Below are 25278 nucleotides of genomic sequence, written 5' to 3'. Positions count from 1 at the left end.
TAAGTGTGCAACAGCATTTTGTCTTAAAAAAAAACAATGTACATACCTTAATTAAGAATACTTTATTGCTAAAAAATGCTAATTGTCATCTGACAATGCAGGGCTGCCACAAACTTTCAATTTGTTAAAAAACCACAATATCTGTGAAGCACAATAAAGCAGAGTAAAATAAAACGAGGTGTGCCTGTGTGTATGGGCGTGTTTGGGTGTGCGTGCCAGCCAAGAACAATTAATTTCTAACGTTACATAATTAGATAGACCTCCATGAAATCACTCCCATGAATAAGAATAATTAACAAATTTCATTTTAGACAGAATAACCCTTCCTCCACTAACCCCTGGAAAGGGAAAATATCCCAATATACTGAAAACGATAAGAGTAAAAACCTTAGTTAAATTATTTGTCCCAACAGAGAAAGCTTCACAGAAATTATCAAGGAAAAAATGTTAATAATCAAATTTTGCTTTTTTTCTGCCTTAGAAAACCACTAAGGTATTAGATTTGGAGCATGGCTCTTATAACACAAAGTAAGATTTAAGTCATTGCTCTTTTTCTTCCTCAGAAAAGTTATTACTCTTCAGCTCAATTCTGTATTTTCTTGATCTCCTTTACCTTCACCACCCTGTTGACCTATAGAAATATCCATAATCTAGTACCACTGATTCTATACCACTTTCCTTCTCCAATTCTGGCTTTGCTACACTGTCTTATTCCTTGTACATGAAACAACTTCCTTCCCTTGGACATGAATTTGCCTTACTGTAAGGCTTTGGATAGAGATAGAGATTAAAACCATATTCCAAAAGGAATTCTGCAAGTAATAGTAGAGACGTATACACGAGTAGAGAGCTGAAGTATAGTTTGCTAGAGTCTAATTAAGAATATCTGCAACTAGGGATTATCATACTAAGTGAAGTCAGTCAGAAAGAGATGACGAATACTATATGATATCGCATGTGGAATCTAAAATATGATACAAATGAACCTATCTATGAAACAGAAACAAAATCAGGGACATAGAGAATAGACTGCTGGTTGCCAAGGGGGAGGGGGATGGGAGAGGGGAGACGTGAGAGTTTGGGATTAGCAGATGCAAACTGGTATACATAGAATGGATAAACAACAAGGTCCTACTGTATAGCACAGGGAACTACATTCAGTATCCTGTGATAAACCATAATGGAAAAGAATATGAAAAAGAACATATATATATGTATAACTGAGTCACTCTGCTGTACAACATTGTAATTCAAGTATACTTCAATAAAAAATAAATTAAAAAAAAGAAGATCGTATTTTCCTATCTCATTACCTCAATCTCCTTGATTAGCACAGAAAATCAAGACTAAACTGAGCCTGCTGGTGAGGTTCAACATAGGGCATACTGGTTCCTTTTTTCCCTCCCCTCAAATCCTCCTCCTTCTCTAATACTCCCAACAAACATGCACACTCACACGCACACACACTTTTCTCTGCCTCTTCTCTTTAGAGAGTATGCGTATGTATGCACATGTAACATGCAATTAGGATCCACTGCATACATGTTCACATTTCAGCAACAGCCCCCTTCACATCTTAAAGAAGACAATAAAACTTATTTTAGACATGACTCTTAGGTTACTTCCAATCAAGATGGTGTTGCAAGTTTATATCTTGAGATCCCCTTTGCACCAAACACAAAAGATTTTAAAAGAACTTCAAAATGACAAAGCCACGCTCAAAAATAAGATAAACAGAACAGAAATAGAGCTTAAGCACAACAGTTGCAATTAAAGCTGCAAGTTACTCCTATGTTTCAGGTCCCAAGGTGGGTGGAAGAGGCTCTGAGGCTCTTATCACCAAGAGTTCAAAGACTTAAAGTACCCCACTTGACACACAGTATTGGAGAAGGGTAACTACTTGAAATCAAGATCTGGGGTGGTGCTCCCCAGACCTTGAGGAAAGTGGGGGAAGAAAAAAACAAAAAAGCTGCAACAACTTCAGCAATATTTTCAGCATCAGATGTTCCCCTTATGAAGAATGAAAAACTTCTGCCAGTTCTGTATAGAGACTAGTTTACTCTTAGAAAAATCAGGAATAGAACATCTTAAGATAGAAAACCAACTTCTAAAACTAAAAATTAGTTGAAATTATATATTAATTACATAAAACTTCATTCTTTAGCATTACAATTAAAGCAGTATCTAATGGTAACCATACTCCCTGGTGAACACCAGTGAAATTTCTACACTCTGATACTTGGACAAAAACTCAGAAAATCTTAACCACTGTAAATACAAAACCGAAAAAATTTAAATATGACAGTAGAAATTCTCACCTGTGTTTTGACTGTGATCTTTTCCTTCTAGAACGGGATTTTGAGCTAGACCTGGATTTTGAACGAGTGTGGGAACGAGATCGACCGCCTTTTCTTTCATTGTTCTTTCCAGACTCTGGGAGGAAAAAACCACTTTGCAGTGTAAGCTCAGAACAATTAAAGATCCCAGTTAATAATCAGGCACAAGTGGAATGTACCACATATAGTGCAAGGGGCCTACTCTCTGTACATCCTCCTCCTGTGCAATTATCCTTCAGAAACATCCAAGAAAGTCATTGCATAAACTCGTTGAGTGCAGCCACCCTGCAGCAGTACATATAAACCAGATGATTATAAACAGCTGTTCGTAGTATTTTGTTGCTGCCATAATGTACGATTATAACATGTCTGTAATTCCTATGACAGTGATTTTAAATCCTTTTTCCATTTATTTTCCTAGAATTGAAGCTTAAATTCTTATTTAGAAAATTTGCTCAAATGTAAAAAACCATCTAGACATTTTTAGGTTGGATTTCTAATTTTAGTTAGCAACACAAAAGTTTGAAAGGGTGTTCCTTTACCATGCTAAAACAGACTCTGTAGTTTTCCTAACTCATGGGCTCTCTTTTCTATTTTTAAAATTAAAACTTTGAAGGAAAAGTGAATCTGCTTAATCATAACATTTAAAATATTTATTCTTGTCTTTAGCCTCACAATAATATTTACACTTTGCTTTAAGCAAATCAGTTCTGCGTACTGATTTTGCTATTAAAATATAAAGAAGTGATTAACTCAAGCTAATGTACCTCAATTCAGTATCATGGAAAAAGATATTTGTGCTAAATAGTTCTTCAACCTTTAACACTAGTTAAGTCACTTACTCTTTCTTGAGTTTCAGTCTTCTTGTTTGTAAAATGAAGGGACTGAACAGATAATTTCTAAAATTCCTTCCAGTTCTAAGATTCTATGATCTTCAACTATGACCTATGTAACAACGCTATGGCCTTACCTGGTTCGATAGCTGCTGAGATAAAGGACTGAGCCTCTCGCACTCGCTTCATTACTTCTTCTAACTCCTTAGCTGCAGCCTGAGGTGTCATCTCAGGGGGTTTTACTATTGCATTGTTGGAGTGATTTATTCTAAATTAAAAATATTAGCATATCACAAATACACACCATATTTTACAAAACATGAAACAACTAATTGTTTATATGATACAGATATTTACAAATCTGAGGACATCTCAAAAGCACATTTAGAATAATATAGCTAAATACAGAATAACCAAAACCAACCTCAAAACCATGATTTATCTCATTCCCATCTGCCATCATCTCTTGCTAACAAAGGCAAAAAGCAAGGGAAAAAAAGAAAAACTAGCTAACTTCTTTAACAACCTAAATAGGCCAGGACAACCGTGTCTTCTCACAGCTTAGAGTTATAAATAAATTAAAATGGTGACACCAATATTAAAATGAATCACTTCTAAGATTATAAAATTTTGTTGATAACCTCTGCACCCTGGGAGGATGAAAGGGAACCTATATATCATGTGCACCACTTTAATCCACCCTGGACCATGGCCTAGTCATACAGCTTCAAATATGGGAGGAATCTGATAAAACTCTTCCTTTATGGGTAACAGTGGTTTCTCTGATGCACATAAATGAATTTGGTGTGTCTCCCTTCACCATGGTGAAAACACAGCATTCACTAAGAACAGTTTCTTATCCCTTAATAGCAGACTCCTGATCAAACTGTATAATTAAGGCAATTATCTACAGAATTCAGATAAAATTGGTGCCTCAATAATGTGCATGAAATAGAATTTCTGGTCTTGAGTACCTGAAAGGCTACATCAACTTTTCATTTTGCAAACAAGGATGTGAGCAAACCTTAAAATGTATAATTTAAAACATTTCTGGGTACTTTCTTCCTGAAATTTTGGATTTACCAAAATTCTTATTATTATATTACTGTAAGTTCTACCCATATGTTAAACTGCCCATTAGTCTAGTGTAATAATGCAAAACCAACCTAACTTGTTAAAGCTTATGGAAAAAGACCTACAATCAATATGTACAGTATAAAAATGTTAACTTTAAATTAGACCTTATGAAATAGAAAATAAGATGCCTTCAAATGTAACTTTAATTTAAAGGCTAAAATGGTAAATATCTCATGTGTTTCATTTATACTTAACACAAAGTCTTCCTTTCCACAAATTGCCAATTACTATTAAAAAGAAAAAAAAAACTGCATTACATCAAAACCACAAAATTTTTTCAAAATCATTAAAATTTCTTTGTTTAGTGTTTCTTACTTCAGTGGCCTGTCTCCAAACATAACTCCATTAAAAGCAAGGGCCCTTGGTACAGAATTTTGGTCTGCAAATTCCACAAAAGCAAACCGAGTCGGCTGAGTCTCATCACCTGCCATCCGCACAAACTTCACTTCTCCAACTTGTTTAAAAAATTCAAGTAGCTGATCAGCTGTTGTTGTCTGAAGAAACAAAGTAACACTTTAATAAAGTATATTCTTCTTTAAAAAAATTCAGGTAAATACTACTTTATCAATTGATATGATTTTTAATAAAGGGAAAGGAATAAGAGGTCCCACCACTCAATTTCTTCTTATATTAGTTACCTGGGAATTCAAATTGCCAACATAGACTGTTCTCCTAATTTCATCAATTTTGGAAGGATCCACATTTCCCATAAGTGGTGGCTGTGGTATCTCTCCAAGTGTTGCAATATTGGGGTCTAGTGCTGCTGCTGGTATAGCTCCCAAACTGCTAAGGGAAACACCCAGCTATAAAAAAATTAAAAAAAAAACAGAGCAGATATTTTCTATTAGTGTCAAAAATTACCATTCTCTAATCTTGAAGAATATTGATCAACTCAGTAAGAATGGGAAGAGACTAGGGACTCCTAATTTAAGCCAGGTATGTATCTGAATTATTCAGAGTAAGGTCACAGTAGTTTTCAATGTAATTAGAAATACAACATATTTCTTAACTATCTGGGTATTTTAATTACTTCTAACCTTGACACTAAAAACAAACAGTCCATTCTCATTATCTGTAGTACTTATGTCCAATAAAGTTTGCCATGAAGACTGAATTATTAAATACTGAAATCGCCGCTCCTAGGGAAAAAACACAGGGCTAGGTTCCTATGAGCCTCTTTATCACTTTCATCAAGTGATAAATATATGACCTTGTTTTATGTGTGCTTCTGTTTAAAAATACCTTAGCTAGTATATATTATTGATTCATTAACATTAAACTCATGACCAGCAGCATGATCAACTCATGCCTGAATGAACCTTATCTTACATAAGAATTTTCTCTGTAAGGTACATCACAGGCTTCCAACACTTAGGAATACTAGACAGAACTTTAGCACTATGCTGGGGGCCAATTTAAAGAGCAAAACGACCAACATAAAGCACAAAAATGCAAAAAACATGACACTCGACACACCACACACAAAAAAGTTATTTACACCATTAGAGCTGAAATAAGAAGGCAGAGCGTTGCTCTGTTTGAACTCATCTGGGAATGAACTTATCAAGCAACTCAATTTTCTCCTCATTCTATTTGTGTTGAATAACCACAAAAGCACCACAAGTACTGATTTTGAGATTTCAAATAAATTTTAGCTAGTATGTGAATTCACAATACAGAATTCACAAATAATGAGAATCAACTGTACCTCGGGCATTCAACAACACTGTGAATTCCTAATACTTAACAATAATCAAAGCACCTTATTCTTGCTAGGTTATTAACTCAATTCTCAGAACAGCCCTAAGAGATAGATATTACTATTACACCAATTTCACAGATAAAGACAAAGTCTTACAGAAAATAATTTTCCCAAATATACTCAGCTAACACATGGTAAAACCAGGGTACCAGCATGCACAGACTAAAATTAAAACAGGGACAAAGTTTACCTAAGAAAAGAAACCTAAAATATTAAACCCTTACTTATACTATGGTAGGAAAAAGATAAAAACCTTTGAATGATCTTTCATAACATTACTAAAATCAGTTTTTAGTTTAAGCATTAAGAAACACATTTTTAATGTGAATTTAAACTTGAAAAGATCTCAGAATTTGAAAATGAAAAATTTTGCAGAATTCACAAGACTTTTCAAGGAAAAAATAACCTGCAACTTTCATTTCCACTTTTGCAATTTAAGTCAAATAAGTAAACTGACTATATATTGTTATATTGTTGCAAAGCTACTAAAATTTAACAAATGTTAATAACACTTCCTAATGGTGAAAATACTAGTTTATGAAAGAGTGTCACTTATGCTTACCATAGCAACCCATGTGTGATCGTTTCAAAACATGTCAAATCAAGTTTTACCTCCGCTTAAAACCCTTTACAATAAAATTCAAACTTCCTTCTGTGGCCTAAATAGCCCTACACCATCAGTGCCCTATCTTTCCCTCCAATCTCAAAACACCTACTACCCTGCTGCACCCCACCCCGCCACCCTGCCTTCACAACCATTCTGCACCTGGAACACACAAGTTTTTCTCACTTTAGGGTTTCTCACTTGGCATTCCTTCGGCCCTAGAAAGCTCTTCCCCTAGCTTCTGCTGGCTGAATCCTTCAACCGCCAGGTCAATCACCCTCTCCAGGAGGCTTTCCCTCACCTTACATACAGCCTCATTTACTCTCTACTACACCACTCTGGTTTTTTTCCTTCATAGTATTTATTACAATCTGTGGTATCTTTCTACTAACAGATCTTATATTTTTTGCTGTCACCATTTCAAGTTACCATAATGTTGTAGAAAATACCTTAGTTCAAAACAGGTGAATGGCCTAGCCTCCCTCCACATGTTGCGTCTAATCACACTCCTTTTTCCCCTACCATGTCTTTGATAGTCTAACATTCACAGATGATTGAGGGTCATACCTTAAATTTTTTTCTACTGTGCAAGAGAATTATTATATACAATTAAGCTAAATCACAAATATGAGTCTTATTATTTCTCAGTTTTGCATGGATTTAAAACAGGCCTTTCCTAGTATTCCCAGCTGTCAATCCCTTTGACCTACAAATTTCTTCACTGGTACATACAATTATAGATCTCTAATGGGCCTTTCCAAATCATCTAATCCAACTCCTTTGTTTCTCAAATTTAAAGATCATTCAGTCCTGTTTTTAGAAACTTTTCCTGTCTCTCTCTCTCTTCTTTGCACTATACCATTCTTCGACACTTGCGTCATTTAACATGGTAATCACCAATCACATATGGCTATTTGAATTTTAATTAAAATTCAGTGCCTCAGTCACACTAGCCACATTCCAAGTGCTCAAGAGCCACATGTTGCTAGTGGCTTCTACACTAGACAGCAGAGATACAGACATCTCCATCATAGCACAAATTCTACTGAATGTGGCTGCACTATAACAATAAAACGACCCTTCTTTAGATTAGCCTATTTTCTAGCCCTGGTCTAAAGGACCTAAATACTTAAGTTGCCCTTTCAGTGTCTGAGGGGGTAAAGATGACCTAACTCCTGATATAAAACTTTTGCCTTCTGACATAGAAACCTTGGCCTCCCTGGAGATGTGATTTTTAAATAGAAAGAAACCTCATGAAAGGTTTCACTCTTATGAAAGAGTAAAACTTTTCAATGTCTGGAAAGAAATGTTCTAGGCAGAGGATAAATAAGTACAACAGCCCTGAGACAGAAATATGTTTGGCATATCCAAAAATCAACAAAGCCAATAAGACTGAAATAGAGGGGAGCCAGGAAAACAAGTAGGAAAAAAAAGGTCAGAGAGGTAGCTAGGAGCCAAATCACGGGCCACCTTTCCCCTGTTTTCTACCTAAAATTATTCTTCATGAACTAAGCTTTATAAAAATACGTATCTTGGGCTTCCCTGGTGGCGCAGTGGTTGAGAGTCCACCTGCCGATGCAGGGGACACGGGTTCGTGCTCCGGTCCAGGAGGATCCCACGTACCGCGGAGCGGCTAGGTCCGTGAGCCATGGCCGCTGAGCCTGCGCGTCCGGAGTCTGTGCTCCGCAACAGGAGAGGCCACAACAGTGAGAGGCCCGCATACCGCAAAAACAAAAAACAAAAAAAACGTATCTACAGCTGAATTAAAAGGAATCATTTCCCCTCACGGCAACAAATTAAATAATAAAAACTTTCTCTTCTTGATAAATAAAACCTAAAAAGTTTCAAGATAGCAAGACAATACTTTCTGAGGAGGGGGGGGAAAAAAGATGATGATCCAGGAATTAATCTTAAAATATACCAAAACATACCCAAAATAAAATTTTTAGAAAGCCCAATTCAAATGATCAAATGTTAAATTAAAAACCATTTACAGATCAGGTCCTTCCAGATGGTGGAGGAATAAGCCCTGGAGATCACCTTCCTACCCACAAATACATCAAAAATAAATTTACATGTGGAACAACTCCTACAGAACACCTACTAAATGCTGGCAGAACACCTCGCACTTCCCAAAAGACAAGAGACTCCGCACATACCAGGCCATGTGGCTGACAGGGTGCTCTGACCAGGTTTCAGGCCTGAGCCTCTGAGATGGGAGCGCCGTGCTCAGGACACTGGACCACTTTCACCTCCCAGCCCTATGTGCCATCAATCGGTGAGAGGTCTCCCAGAGATCTCTCTCAACGCTAAGACCCAGCTCCACTTAACTACAAGCAAACTCCAGTTCTGGACATCCTATGCAAAACAACTAGCAAGACAGGAACACAACCCAACTCATTAGCAGAGAGGCTGCCTAAAATCAGAAGTTCACAGACACCCCAAAACACAATACCAGATACAGTCCTGCCCACCAGAAAGAAAAGACCCAGCCTCATCCTCCAGAACACAGGCACCACTCCCCTCCACCAGGAAGCCTACACAACCCACTGAACCAACCTTACCCACTGGGGGCAGACACCAAAAACAACAGGAACTACAAACCTGCAGCCTGCAAAAAGGAGACCCAAACACAGTAAGTTAAACAAAATGAGAAGACAGAGAAATACATAGCAGATGAAGGAGCAAGGTAAAAACCCACCAGACCTAACAAATGAAGAGGAAATAAGCAGTCTACCTGAAAAAGAATTCAGAATAATGATAGTAAAGATGATCCAAAATCTTGGAAATAGAATGGAGAAAATACAAGAAACATTTAAAAAGAACCTAGAATAAACAAACAAACAATGATGAACAACACAATAAGTGAAATTAAAAATTCTCTAGAAGGAATCGACAGTGGAATAATTGAGGCAGAAGAACAGGTAAGTGGCCTGGAGGATAAAATAGCGGAAATAACTACCGCACAGCAGAATAAAGAAAAAAGAATGAAAAGAATTGAGGACAGTCTCAGAGACCTCTGGGACAACATTAAACACACCAACATTCGAATTATAGGGGCCACAGAAGAAGAAGAGAAAAAGAAAGGGACTGAGAAAATATTTGAAGAGATAATAGTCAAAAATTTCCCTAATATGGGAAAGGAAAGAGTCAATCAAGTCCAGGAAGCACAGAGTCCCATACAGGAAAACCCAAGGAGAAACACGTCAAGACACATATTAATCAAACTATCAAAAATTAAATACAAGGAAAAAATATTAAAAGTAGCAAGGGAAAATCAACAATTAACATACAAAGGAATCCCCGTAAGGTTAGCAGCTGATCTTTTGGCAAAACTCTAGTAGCCAGAAGGGAGTGGCAGGACATATTTAATGAAAGGGAAAAACCTACAACCAAGATTACTCTACCCAGCAAGGATCTCATTCAGATTCGACAGAGAAATTAAAAACCTTACGGACAAGCAAAAGCTAAGAGAATTCAGCACCACCAAACCAGCTTTACAACAAATGCTAAAGGAACTTCTCTAGGCAGGAAACACAAGAGAAGGAAAAGCCCTACAATAAAAAACCCAAAACAATTAAGAGAATGGTAACAGGAACATACATATTGATAATTACCTTGAATGTAAAATGGCTTAAATACTACAACCAAAAGACACAGACTGGCTGAATGGGTACAAAAACAAGACCCATATATATGCTGTCTTCAAGAGACCCACTTCAGACCTAGGGACACATACAGACTGAAAGTGAGGGGATGGAAAAAGATATTCCATGCAAATGGAAATCAGAAGAAAGCTGGAGTAGCAATTCTCATATCAGACAAAACAGACTTTAAAATAAAGACTATTAGAAGAGACAAAGAAGGACACTACATAATGATCAAGGGATCAATCCAAAATGATGATATAACTATTGTAAATATTTATGCATCCAACATAGGAGCACCTCAAAACATAAGGCAAATGCTAACAGCCATAAAAGGGGAAATCGACAGCAACACAATCATAGTAGGGGACTTCAACACCCCACTTTCACCAATGGACAGATCATCCAAAATGAAAATAAATAAGGAAACACAAGCTTTAAATGACACATTAAACAAGATGGACTTAATTGATATTTATAGGACATTCCATCCAAAAACAACAGAATACACATTCTTCTCAAGTGCTCATGGAACATTCTCCAGGAGAGACCATATCTTGGGTCACAAATCAAGCCTTGGTAAATTTAAGGAAATTGATATCGTATCAAGCATCTTTTCCGACCACAACGCTATGAGACTAGATATCAATTACAGGAAAAATAGACTGTAAAAACTGCAAACACATGGAGCCTAAACAATACACTACTAAATAACCAAGAGATCACTGAAGAAATCAAAGAGGAAATTTTTAAAAACCTGGAAACAAATGACAATGAAAACACGACAGCCCAAAACCTACTGGACGTAGCAAAAGCAGTTCCAAGAGGGAAGTTTATAGCAATACAAGCCTACCTCAAGAAACAAGAAAAATCTCAAATAAACAACCTAACCTTACACCTAAAGCAATTAGAGAAAGAAAAACAGAAAAAAACCCAAAGTTAGCAAAAGGAAAGAAAGCATAAAGATCAGATCAGAAATAAATGAAAAAGAAATGAAGGAAACAATAACAAAGATCAATAAAACTAAAAGCTGTTTCTTTGAGAAGATAAACAAAATTGATAAACCATTAGCAAGACTCATCAAGAAAAAAAGAGAGAAGACCCAAATCAACAGAATTAGAAATGAAAAAGGAGAAATAACAACTGACACTGCAGAAATACAAAGGATCATGAGAGATTACTACAAGCAGCTATATGCCAATAGAATGGACAACCTGGAAGAAATGGACATATTCTTAGAAAAACACAACCTTCCCAGACTGAACCAGGAAGAAATAGAAAATATGAACAGACCAATCACAAGCACTGAAACTGAAACTGAAACTGTGATTAAAAATCTTCAAATAAACAAAAGCCCAGGACCAGATGGTTTCACACATGAATTCTATCAAATATTTAGAGACACGCCAACACCTATCCTTCTCAAACTCTTCCAAAAATAGGAGAGGGAAGAACACTCCCAAACTCATTCTATGAGGCCACCATGACCCTGATACCAAAACCAGACTAAAATGTCACAAAAAAAGAGAAATACAGGTCAATATCACTGATGAACATAGTTGCAAAAATCCTCAACAAAATACTAGCAAACAGAATCCAACAGCACATTAAAAGGATCATACACCACAATCAAGTGGGGTTTATCTGAGGAATGCAAGGATTCTTCAATATATGCAAATCAATCAATGTGATAAACCATATAAACAAACTGAAGGATAAAAACCATATGATCATCTCAACAGGTGCAGAAAAAGCTTTCAACATAATTCAACACCCATTTAGGATAAAAACCCTCCAGAAAGTAGGCATAGAGGGAACTTACCTCAATATAATAAAGGCCATATATAACAAACCAGCCAACAACACTCTCAATGGTGAAAAACTGAAACCATTTCCACTAAGATCAGGAACAAGACACGGTTGCCCACTCTAACCACTATTATTCAACATAATTTTGGAAGTTATAGCCATGGCAATCAGAGAAGAAAACGAAATAAAAGGAATCTAAGTTGGAAAAGAAGTAAAACTGTCACTGTTTGCAAATGACATGATACTATATAGAGAATCCTAAAGATGCTACCAGAAAACTACTAGAGCTAATCAGTGAATTTGGTAAAGTAGCAGGGTACAAAATTAATGCACAGAAATCTCTTGCATTCCTATACACTAATGATGAAAAATCTGAAAGAGAAATTAAGGAATCACTCCCATTTACCACTGCAACAAAAAGAATAAAATACCTAGGAATAAACCTACCTAAGGAGACAAAATACCTGTATGCAGAAAACTATAAGACACTGATGAAAGAAATTAAAGATGATACAAACAAATGGAGAGATATACCATGTTCTTGGATTGGAAGAATCAACATTGTGAAAATGACTATACTACCCAAAGCAATCCATAGATTCAATGCAATCCCTATCAAACTACCAATGGCATTTTTCACAGACTAGAACAAAAAATTTCACAATTTGTATGGAAACACAAAAGACCCCGAAAAGCCAAAGCAATCTTGAGAAAGAAAAACAGAGCTGGAGGAATCGGGCTCCCTGACTTCAGGCTATACTACAAAGTTACAGTAATCAAGACAGTATACTACTGGCACAAAAACAGAAATATAGATCAACAGAACAGGACAGAAAGCGCAGAGCTAAACCCACACACATATGGTCACCTTATCTTTCACTGGACAGCTACATGTAAAAGAATGAAATTAGAACACTCCCTAACACCATACACAAAAATAAACTCAAAATGGATTAAACACCTAAATGTAAGGACAGTCACTATAAAACTCTTAGAGGAAAACATAGGCAGAACATTCTATGACATAAATCACAACAAGATGACTTTTGACCCACCTCCTAGAGAAATGGAAATAAAAACAAAAATAAACAAACAGGACCTAATGAAACTTAAAAAGTTTTTGCACAGCAAAGGAAACCAAAACAAGACAACAAGACAACCCTCAAAATGGGAGAAAATATTTGCAAACAAAGCCACTGACAAAGGATTAATCTCCAAAATATACAAGCAGCTTATGCAGCTCAATATCAAAAAAACAAACAACCCAAACCAAAAATGGGCAGAAGACCTAAATAGACATTTCTCCAAAGAAGATATACAGATTGCCAACAAACACATGAAAGGATGCTCTACACCACTAATCATTAGAGAAATGCAAATCGAAACTACAATGAGGTATCACCCCACACCAGTTAGAATGGCCATCGTCAAAAAATCTACAAACAATAAATGCTGGAAAGGGTGTGGAGAAAAGGGAACCCTTTTGCACTGTTGGTGGGAATGTAAATTGATACAGCCACTATGGAGAACAGTATGGAGGTTCCTTAAAAAACTAAAAACAGAACTACCACACGACCCAGCAATCCTACTACTGGGCATATACCCTGAGAAAACCATAATTCAAAAAGAGTCATGTACCACAATGTTCACTGCAGCACTATTTACAATAGCCAGGACATGGAAGTAACCTAAGTGTCCATCAACAGATGAATGGATAAAGAAGATGCAGCACATATATACAATGGAATATTACTCAGCCATAAAAAGAAACAAAATTGAGGGCTTCCCTGGTGGCGCAGTGGTTGAGAGTCCGCCTGCCAATGCAAGAGACACGGATTTGTGCCCCGGTCTGGGAAGATCCCACATGCCGTGGAGCGGCTAGGCCCATGAGCCATGGCCGCTGAGCCTGCGCGTCCAGAGCCTGTGCTCCGCAATGGAAGAGGCCTCAACAATGAGAGGCCCGTACCGCAAAAAAAAAAAAAAAAAAAAAAAAAAAAAAAAAAAAAAAAAGCAACAAAATTGAGTTATTTGTAGTGAGGTGGATGGACCTAGATTCTGTCATACAGAGTGAAGTAAATCAGAAACCGAAAAACAAATACTGTATGCTTCCACATATATAGGGAATCTAAAAAAAAAAAAAGGTTCTGTAGAACCTAGGGGCAGGACAGGAATAAAGCATTCGTAGATAATGGAGGACACGGGGAGGGGGAAGGGTAAGCTAGGACGAAGTGAGAGAGTGGCACTGACACATATACACTACCAAATGTAAAACAGACAGCTAGTGGGAAGCAGACGCATAGCACAGGGAGATCAGCTCCGTGCTTTGTGACCACCTAGAGGGGTAGGATAGGGAAGGTGGGAGGGAGACGCGGGAGGGGATATGGGGATATATGTATACGTATAGCTGATTCAGCAGAAACTAACACAACTTTGTTATATGGCAGAAACTAACACAACATTGTAAAGCAATTATACTCCAATAAAGATATTAAAATAAAATAAAAAATAAAAGGCATCTTCCTCCCATGGATCACAATACAGGTCTCCAGCAGAACAGTGTCATGTGAAAATCCTAAAATTTTGCACTTCCAAGTTTCAAAAACCACTTTTATAACTTGGATAAACTATAATCATAAAGTTTACTGGTTCACTCCCTAAGAACCCAGTACCAAAAAGTAAAACACAGCTTTCAATTAATGTGAGTTCTGTATTTGTCTTGGATTTATTTTTGAAGAAAAATGACTCTTATTTAAAATAAATGACCAGAATCTTTTATATAAACCAAGAACCCAGTAACAGCAAATCTGTTTTTGACACCACTTGGAAATCACAAATGAGGCATTAAATTACTATTTAATTCTGCTAATGAAAAATATTTTTGCCATGTTTTTACCATGTTACATTTTCTCAGTATCAGACAAATGCTTCTCTGAGATATTTTTCCCATTACCAACGGTGTAAATCATTTCAAATTTTTCAAATGGATTTAGTCCTCCTGAACTGGGAAATATAGTTACCTAGATTCTCCAATTCCCTATGCTATCTAAAATGCTGAATTTCAATTACTGATTTTCTAATGAATAATATATTTCAGTTCTCAAATTTAAATGAATCCCCAATTACTTCATAATCAATTCCAAAAGGCAGTTCAAGTCAGTAACATGGGGAAAAAAATTACGCAGACATTTCGAATCCTCTCCATTTAAAAACACAAATACTTAAAATAGAAATAGCTTTCTAAGCTCTTAAAAAAAAAAAGAAACTTTCTAAGCTCTTTATTCAACCAATTACACAGTTAAATGATCACTCCCTTTAGAAGAGGGTGTATCATACTTACTGTAGTTAAGGGATTTGGAGTCGGTATGGGAAGCAAGCCTGCACCAGGCATCAGACTTGTCATGGTTGGAGCAGGAGCCAATAGAGAGAGAGCTTTGGCTTCCTCTGGGATTTTACCTGCAGAGGCAAGTTCCAAACATTAAAGAAAGCAGAAACACCACACAAACTTTATACTATGATTTTACAATTACCCTTGCACTTAAAAAATAATAATAATAAATGAATCTATCTATCAGATCCATATAAAGAAATAAATAAGAACTTAAGTCTTTCCTTTTACCCTGCTCTACTAGGAAAAATAAAAGTGAGCAAAACTTCAAAGACTAACAATCTCATTAATGGAATATTATTTTAAAAATTGAATAATGTAGACAATTATTTAACACTTTGAGCTATGGGTCACCTGTACTGGAAACTTAATGTTCATGAACCAAACGATATCAAGCATGGACGCTTTCCCAGGACGGTGTTTTCGCGGTGATCGAAAGTTGTGTTACACATGACAACCGTTCGTGTTGGCTGCATCACTAATAGCACACAGAACATCAGATACAGAAAAGAAGAACATTTTTTAAAGTTTAATCCCCAGAAATGGCAAATAACCAAATTAGTCAAAAAAAAGAAAAAGAAAAAAACAAATATGTGCGAATTGAAATCTGTTCCTGAGTGTCCCTATCCTGTTAATTGAAACTACCTACTTGTGATGCAAACAATTTTGATAACCTTCCAAAAGATCCCATTTAATTTCAAGTAGACAGAAAAAAACCAAAAGCCTACCACATGTAATCAGCTTCAATTGGAAAGGAAGCCTACACCCATTCAGTTAATAAGGCATCTCACCAACAATGACAGAGATGACTAAAAGAATCCAGTTCCAAAGAATATGCCTTGGGAAACTGCTAACATTTTTGAAAATGACTAACAAAAAAAAGTTCCCTAGTCTCAGGAAACTTCTTATATTACTGACTTTTAGAACCGATTTATGTATACTTATCTGAAGAGGGGTGGTTAATGCCTAAATGTCTTGCTTATAAGCGTCCTAAGTGCCTAATAACAACAACAATAACCTTAAAATAACCCTAGACACTAAGAAAAAGAAATCCCTACGACTAAAAAAAAGGAAATTTACTCTGAATTAAGTCTATCAATTTGCCACATTTAATTACTGAATTCTAGTCAATTAATTTTGATAAGGGCTGGGACCTTCACACATTTTTTCTGGTCCTTTCTCTCAACCTTCCCAAAAAGAAAATTTCTAAAAAGTTGACTACGTATAGCAATTTCAGAACTACTCATAATTATGTGGTATTTGGCTACACGTTTCCATTATGAATTCTTCAAAAGTAATTTAAAGTACAAAGTCAGGCCAAATTGAAAATAGCATATGGAGTAAATTTTCAAAAAAGCACCATGTGGGGTTTCAGTGGTAAAAATTCGACTTAACACACACATGTGCAGGGATAAATCTCTAAAAAAATTATCTGAATATATTTCTAAACATGGATGGAATTCAAGACGAATTTTTAAACTTGCTTTAAGTAGTGGTTACACCTTATTTATAGAAATACAGAAATCACATTTTATTAGCTTTAGCAAATGCCTACTTATTTCTAAGCTTTGCAACATCTAAGTCTATATTACCTTAATTTACTAATTTCAAAAACAAAGTCATTTTATTATTTCAGTAAATTCTGCATAAGCACTGATTTTAACATGCATTAAGATTAAAAGGCAGGAAGGCCTTACTGAAGACATCAAATAACAGTAATTTATTTTGTATTTATTAGTTATTAGCATTAAGACATTTATCTGTATACTCACATATACTATTTACATCACTATCAGACCTGCTTTATCTGTTAAAAATAAGTATTACTTTTTTAATATTTGTAAAACCTGTACACATCTTGATAGGTCAACTGAGGTCCTAAGGTACAAACCCTATGCTTCACTACCCTAATTTATGCACCTAAAAAACAAATAAAGAGTTCCAATCTAGTAATGTCCCCAATTTAATATTACCTGTCCATTAAATAAGCAAAACTATCCACATGAAAGACCACACAAACAAAACGGGTATTCAATACAGGCCAAAAGTTGATTACTTAACATAATAAAGTCATTCAGTGTTGGCTTAAAAATAGTATCAGGAGGTTGTCTGCCTCTCACTGTCTCTTACAGTATAATAAACTATTATAAGTATTAAGTCTAACTAAAAGCACAATATTTTTTTACTTATTCTAATTACCATTAAAGATACTTTAAGAAAAAAGTTCCATTGCTTAATTTCCAGGATAAAATTCTACCAAATATACCCTCCAAATACTATCAGAGTGTATAAAAGTACAAAACAAATAAGCATTTAGCATTTTTCCCAAACTGTACTCATCAAAGACAACTGAGAGAAAAAACAATGTCTCTCACTCATCCTAATCTCAGAATCCATTTAGAAACTAGTAATCTCTGAACATTTTTTAACAAAAAAATTCAAGCAAAAAAATACACACACAAGTGTAAGTATTCAACAGTTTCTCAAGTATCCATTCCCCATGTAGGCAATTAAAAGTGTTTTCAAATCAAAGAAATGCTATTTTCTATAATAAATATCATAAAAGTGAAAAGTCTCCTCTTGTCCTCTACCCCCAGAATGTTATAAGAAATTTACTTATTTTCCTTGATGATTCTGCATGCCTAAAATTCTAAGGGAGGAGGACGAAAATTAGAAGCTATCAGTTGGTCTTTATGAGAGATGCAGACTTGGGAGAAAACTGCAAAAATGTTACACTGAGATCAAAACGTGTTCCTAAGGATCTCATCAGTGTTTTAGTGTTTTGGGAACAAAATGTACCTGATCAGTTTATAAACACCAATTAAGACTAGCATTGAGCTTCAAGAAACCATATCCTAATTTACTGTGAAAAGTTCTTTTATGTTAAGGATGAGCTCTACTAATCATCTCCCAATATAATTTGCAATGCAATGTTATGAACCCTTAACGGAATACCATTTACAAAGAACTGGAAAACCAGCTCACAAGTTAAAGTGAAAGAGATTTAACAAAACAAAAACAAAAACAAAAAAAAAAAGGGACAAAATAAAGAAAAAGAAATGAAATTAAAGTAAAACAATAAAAAACAGAGACAGGGCGTCCATCTTCTGCGGTTCAGACTCCGATCTCATTTCCCCAATGAAGGTTTCACTTGACGGCAGGTTTAGTGGCATGGCAAACAATGCCTAACTCAGGCAAGTGTAACAGGTCTGCCTTGGCCAGTCTAGTCATCTAATAATGCACAAATATCACATAGAGAAAACATACAAAACCAAATTAATAGTCAAAATCCATCTACCAGAAAATGTGGACATAAACTTATGACTGATGATTAGGCTGACACCCTTATTATGTTTGACCGTATCTTTTTCTAAGTGTTAACATTTATAAAAAGAAATCTGAGATGCACGCAACAACAAAAAGAGGTCATATTTGGACGAGTATAATGAAAGTATATTTTATTTTGAAGTGGCATGTTTTATTAACAATAGCTAATGCTTAATATGTACGAAACTATTACACATCAAACATTACTTAAACGGCTTAGGATCTCACAGTACTACTGTCTGCATTAAAAAAAAAACAGCAAATTGAAAGAAACTGAAAAAAACTTCTTACAATTTTTTTCTATGGTTTTCTCACTTCTTTCATAATGCTGTTTCTATAACATCAAGGAAAGAATACAATCAGTGAAGTAAACAGAAGACTGCTTACAGCACATCTCCTCTTACAGAACTTACTCCACTGGAACTCTTTCCTTTGATTTATTTCAAACTCACTTTGCTATCTTTTTTAACACAACAATACATTATTACTTTGCTTGCAGTGCATAATCAGATCTTTTAACAGCTCACTGTGACATTCTTCAGGTTCTATAAATTCATTTTTGTTGTATTTAATGAAAAATGTGTATCTGAATGTTTTTCCAATACAAATTATTTTATAGGTTAGTGTTCTAAAATACTTAAAACTAAACTGGAATAAAAATATGCTTGAATTTTCACGTTCAAAAATAGCGAAATTTTGTCTGTTTGTTGATACTAAAAATATTCAAAAGCCATTATAATAAATGTGCATTTATTTCTTTCTATCAAGTAAAACAAACAAAAAGGAACCTCTACATGCCCATGATCTTTAACATTTATGACAAACCATGGTCACTTCTCAATATATGAAAAATTTTATGGGAATATAGCAAGGTTCCAACAGAGCAACACTAACAAAATTTTTCCTTCCAGTTCAATAATAAGCTAAAATCACACAAGATACTGTGCTGCTGGTGGCATAATTTTTTGATACAATTAACACTCCCATTTAGTAAAACTTCTACCTGATTTATTTTTTCCCATGCAGTTTACTTGGTATGAAATTGGTATGAACTTGGTATACAGAACTAAATCATTACCAGCTCTTTTCTCACCTTGTTCTCCAATTTTGGGGTCATTGTCCCCTTACAGATTAGTAGATAAAGATAGATTTAGCAAATAATTAACTTTAATTCATTTTTTATTTATTCTACTATATTCGCTATTATTTATTTTATTCTCCCTACCCCTCTCTAACCCCTAGACATGGGAAAAATACTTTCAAATTTATCTGAAAAAATCCAGAATGTCATATTCTAGGACATCAAAAATAACAGAGTCATACTCACTGTATCTGACTAATGTTTTTGACATCCCAGAACAGGCATTCTGAAATATGCATAAAACCTTGAAAATGCAGCAAACTGTTTATTATACAGTATTTTAATGTGAGCCTGGTTTCTAAAAAAAGTTTTAAAACATGACATATGAAAGCTCCTTAAATTGTTTCAGGTAAAATTTTTATGTTGTAAAACAGTTACCACCAGCCACCAGTGAAAATATATTTTAAAGACATTTAAATTATAATAACCCAATTCTAAAATCCATGTACACACGTCATAGTCAGTGCTCTGAATAAAAGTTAATTACACACCAGAACTGTCAAATTCAGCACAGCCTAGTATAATGAATGTGAATGGCTCTGCAAATAGAAGTTACTAAAAAAATAGGCATTAATAATAATTAGCTCTTAAAGCAGGTTATGTCATAAAATTTAATGAATTACTATAAGGCCTTTGGCCTTGTTTCCACCTTCAACAACTATTTCCTCGATGGAGGCTTTGGAAAATTGCTTTCCATGATTTTTCTTCAATTAATCACCATCACCGCCACCCCTCCCTCCCCCGCAAAAAAAGCCAGCAAAATTAAAAGTAAATTCTAGTTGCACAGCAAATTACACTGAATGTAAAATAATGGTCTCAGTAACAATTAAGGTAAATTACCTTAAGAAGATACTTTAAAGCTTAAATTATGAATATCGTTCTTAAACACAACTACTACCTAACTCCCATTTGGTGAAATGTGTACACTGTTTTTATTTATGCAATATCTTTAATAGGTATACACAGGGGCAAATGCTTATTTACACATTTTAAATAATGTCCTCTACCAACTTAATATTTTAATTTCAAAAAGCTTTCTTTACAACTTGCAAACTGAATACAGAAAGTCAAAGCAAACCAAAGAAGCCAAGTAATTTATAAATTTTTAAATGTTTAGCTATAAAATCTCAAATATACATAAGTAATAAATTAACCATTTTAATATATTTTATTATTATGTAAAATCCTTTCCACCTCCAAATTTCATTCTTACACACACACACACCATATCTACTTGCCAATTTCTAGGAAAGCCAATGGTAGTAACAGACAGGACAGAGATTAAAATAACTGAAAAAAACATGTGAGATACTAACCTTCTGCACAAGGAACAACTATCAGAGCTCTGTCAATAAAAACCGTGTTAGTTAGATGCTGGGCCACGCCAACACTTGATGGATCACGAAACTTAACATAACATACTTTGGAAGAAAAAGCAAGAGGTGCGTTGCTGCAAGATAAAAAGAAAAACAATTGAACTAATTAACATTTGGTTGGTTTTCATTTAAAATTTCTTACTTGTATCTTTACATAATCTTACAATCAAGACAGGAATATTCGTTGCTAAGGATCATTAAGACATGAAATAGCAGAACTTAGTCTTTTAATGGTGATTTGCTGCAATGACTGAAGGCACATCTAGGCAGGCCTATAGCCTTATTTGTTAAAAACCTGAAATTTAAATTAATGCCTTCTTAATCTGAGTGAAATGTGAAAACAGCTGACTTAACCCAAGGATGTCCAATCAGTGCATCATCATCAATAGGCAAAATCCCGTTTCATAAAAAAGCCCCAATCCTCAAGACTTCAAATTTTCTAACTACTTCCAACCCTCCCTAATGTGATTCCTCGCATTTAAATCACTAAAAACTTCACAACACTCTTAGAAACAATCAGATAACCTGGAATTAAAATTAAGGTCTTTTGCATATACTGGCCTACTTCAGGCCAGGCAGCATTGTGATTTTCCAGACAAAAACTTTTACAAACAAAATTTTACATATTTTATATGCAAAAGAGCAAAGACTCTTATAAATCCTACTAGATTTAATCTAGGCAGGACTATAGGAAAAAGAAGCCAGACACAGCACAGATGAAAGCAATTTTTCCACAATATGAATCCATCGTGTCAGATTCCAAAATACACTATCCTCATAAAGGATCATTTTGTCAACCTGCCCATAATTATGTTCAATTAAAGTCTGTAATTGTCTTTAGCAAATAAAAAAAGACATTAAATATACAGCTAATGTTTAACATAAATGTACAATCCTTTAAAATATTAAGTTTTTCACACTAAAAAAAGATCATTTGAAAAATACTAAATATGCACTGTGCAGCAACAATAATTTACTTTAGTTTACAAAACAGGTCAAGGGAGTTCACCATAATCCGAGACCTAGTAAATGGCAAAGATGAGATTTAATGTCTAATCATCTAATTCCAAATCTCATGCTACCTTAATTATTCAATTAATCAAGAATTTTAAAGCCACTTTAATGTACTACTTAATTTGTAATTCCATAAATATTCATTTTTTTAATTAAAAAATTACATACAGCAACAAATCCAGCTTGCTAACGGCTAAATATATTTATGATATTAACCAAACACTAAGATAATAAAATATATTTGCATTTAGAACTTTAAACTATATATATTATTAACATAACTAGTCAGGCTAGCAAAAATAAAAGTAAAACTCTACCTCTTTCTCACCCAACCCAACTCAATTCTTTCCTGCCTAAGGCCATCTGATTCAGGCTTCAAGCCAGTCCTCTCCAACAACCTCCCCCTACTCAACATGTAAGTCAAGCACTTGTACTTGCCATGAGGTAAACACATCTGCATCCAGACTTAACTCACCTATACATTACCAAGTCACCAATTTAGGCCTCTCCAGAGCTCTAGATTCCCAGATCCAAGTGCCTGCTGGCATACTGCACGGTGATCTGTCAGTCACAGGACCCACCCTTGAACTTATTCTTAAATTCATTACCCTCCTTCTGCACCAATCCTGCCCTTTGTTCTAATTTCATATCTCAGTTAAAGATACTACCCACATTATTTAAGTCAGAAATCCGGAAGTCGTTAATGAGACCATCTGTTCTCCAAATATTTCCAAATCTCCTTCTGGCTACGTAATAAAATTCTATTTCTTTTTTCCTTGAAGTTAGGTGTGGCCGTGCAATTTCCTTTGGCCAATTAAATGTGAGCATAATTGACATGTGTTCCTATTCAGTAGCCTTAAGGGCCACTGCTCGGTTCTTTTTCTCTGCCACAGTGACCAGCAACATCAAAGAGAAGGGTGGCTGATATATTAGCTTCATCCCAGAATGAGTGACTACAATGAGTAGAGTGCCCAACCCCACCAGTTTAGTATAAGAAATAATCTTGTTTTTATCAAACTACTGAGATTTGTGGGTTGTTTCCCTCCGTGACCCTTCCTTCTTTTTCATCCTATTGGTCTTTAAATCCTCTGAAGACTGCCTCCCAAATAGTTGTCACACTAATTCTTTCAACAGTCTCAGTATCAATGCCTTCATTCAGGCCCTTATCATTTCTCACCTGGATTACTACAATGGCTCCTAACTAATCACACTGCCTCCAATCTCAACTCCTCCTTATTAAAAATCTTCCACAAAAGCTGTTAGAGTAATCTTTCTAAACCCTAAATCTCTTCATGTCATGCAACTGCTTAAATTTCCTCAGACACCCTTCTTTTCTTGCTTCATCATTTAAAAAATCCAGGCATAAAAATACTTGTGGTTCCCAGAACACATCCTGAACCATCTGGGCCATCTTTGAACATGTTGTTTCATTTGGCTATGATGTGCTCTCTTACTGCCTTTTTGAACAGTAATTCCACTTTTCTTCAAGGCTCAAGTTTCGAAGTCTTCTGGAAAGCCATTTTAAAATATCAAAGTGACTAGGTACCCCCTCCTGTATGTGCTACCAATACATCCTATATACTTTCAGCACAGTTTCCTTATGTGAAACCCTCAACAGATCTTTCAAGCTTTCAGACACAACTGATCAGCTACATGACACAAGGGCTTATTTCACTGGCTAACACGAAACCTGTAATTTGGGTGGCCTGACCAAATGAACTTGAAAGTCACTTAGAGTAAGGGCTTGGGCCAGATGCCACATGAGTACAGAATACGTCTGAAAAGAAATTAAGCACATACACAGAAACAAACTGAGGTGACAATAAAGCCTGACAGGAAGAGGCAGATAGTCGCCTTGGATGTTGATACCCTTCTGGTTCCCAGTCCCAGTTCCCACGAGGCCTAGTCTTTATTCTTCTACTCAGGGAAATCTCTTTCTTTCAATAATGTCTCTTCTTGAGCTAGATTAGGTAACACTGTTTCTGTCCTTTGCAACCAAAAAAAAAAATCTATGATTACAACTAAAGCCCTAGCAATTTCAACAAGAATACTGTCTTTTAGCACTTGAAGAACCTGACAAGCCACCACTGAAACTGTATTTCCTAAATTGACAGATCCTTTTGTGAAAGGATGGAAACCTAAATCATCACTGTTGAAAACTACAAACATTTCCAAATATCCCTACTTGAAAACCACATCATTTCAAATTTAAAACATCCACAGGAATAAGAAATGTGAGCCTGGCTGGTAAACCACACACTACTTAGAGTTGAGAAGCCCAAAAACTGGTTAAAAGATGCAGATCTGTTCTGAACAGCATTATAGTAAGAGCATGGTTCCTAGTGCTATAAGCAATTTTTTTCATCTTCATCGCCAATTACCTTCCTTAAAATAGAGAGTAAAAGCAACACAGTATTTACTTTATAAAAAATGTAAACATATGAGCTTTTCAGGAGAGGCAGTAACACTTTTATTTTGAATATTATAGGCTAAAATAATACAGTGGCAAGCCTAAATATAGATATCTCAGCAAACAAATGTGTATTTAGAGATTTATATATCAGTATATTACCAAATCTTATATTTAGATCTTCCTCTCTAGTATATCTAGGCTATTAAATAAAATTTACGTTTTAAAAAATTAAATAGGATTATCATTTTCAAATTTAACTCTGACCTACACTTTTAATTTTTAAAAGGGGTTACATATTCCATTTGGTCTAAATGTATGCCTCTAAAGAAAGTAACAGTACTCAAACACAGCAGATTTTACTTTGACCCCATTTGTTGAATCAAGTTTTGTTTTGTTTCTTTAAATATAAAACCTTCTACAATCACTTTTCAAACAAATCAGAATTTCTCACTGGGAGTTTAATGGAGAAATCACAGAACCAACTTTTTGAGCAC

The 25278-nt window shown here is 35.2% G+C and overlaps 1 protein-coding gene across 2 annotated transcripts in view; it reads right to left on the bottom strand.

Moving 5' to 3' along the window:
- SREK1 (splicing regulatory glutamic acid and lysine rich protein 1) overlaps positions 1-25278 on the bottom strand; it is a 50950-nt gene that overhangs the window by 21678 nt on the left and 3994 nt on the right. For both annotated transcript variants that reach the window (XM_065874152.1, XM_065874153.1), the window contains exons 2-7: positions 21298-21431; positions 15466-15581; positions 4945-5109; positions 4622-4800; positions 3307-3437; positions 2319-2433 (exon numbers count right to left, since the gene is read on the bottom strand). In XM_065874152.1, the coding sequence (XP_065730224.1) occupies positions 2319-2433; positions 3307-3437; positions 4622-4800; positions 4945-5109; positions 15466-15581; positions 21298-21431 (840 nt within the window). The remainder of the gene's footprint in view (positions 1-2318; positions 2434-3306; positions 3438-4621; positions 4801-4944; positions 5110-15465; positions 15582-21297; positions 21432-25278) is intronic.

Source organism: Phocoena phocoena, chromosome 3, assembly GCF_963924675.1.
Source record: "Phocoena phocoena chromosome 3, mPhoPho1.1, whole genome shotgun sequence".
Classification (NCBI taxonomy): Eukaryota; Metazoa; Chordata; class Mammalia; order Artiodactyla; family Phocoenidae; genus Phocoena; species Phocoena phocoena.
Note: the sequence above shows the minus strand (reverse complement) of the source record. Positions and strands in the feature narration are given on the sequence as shown.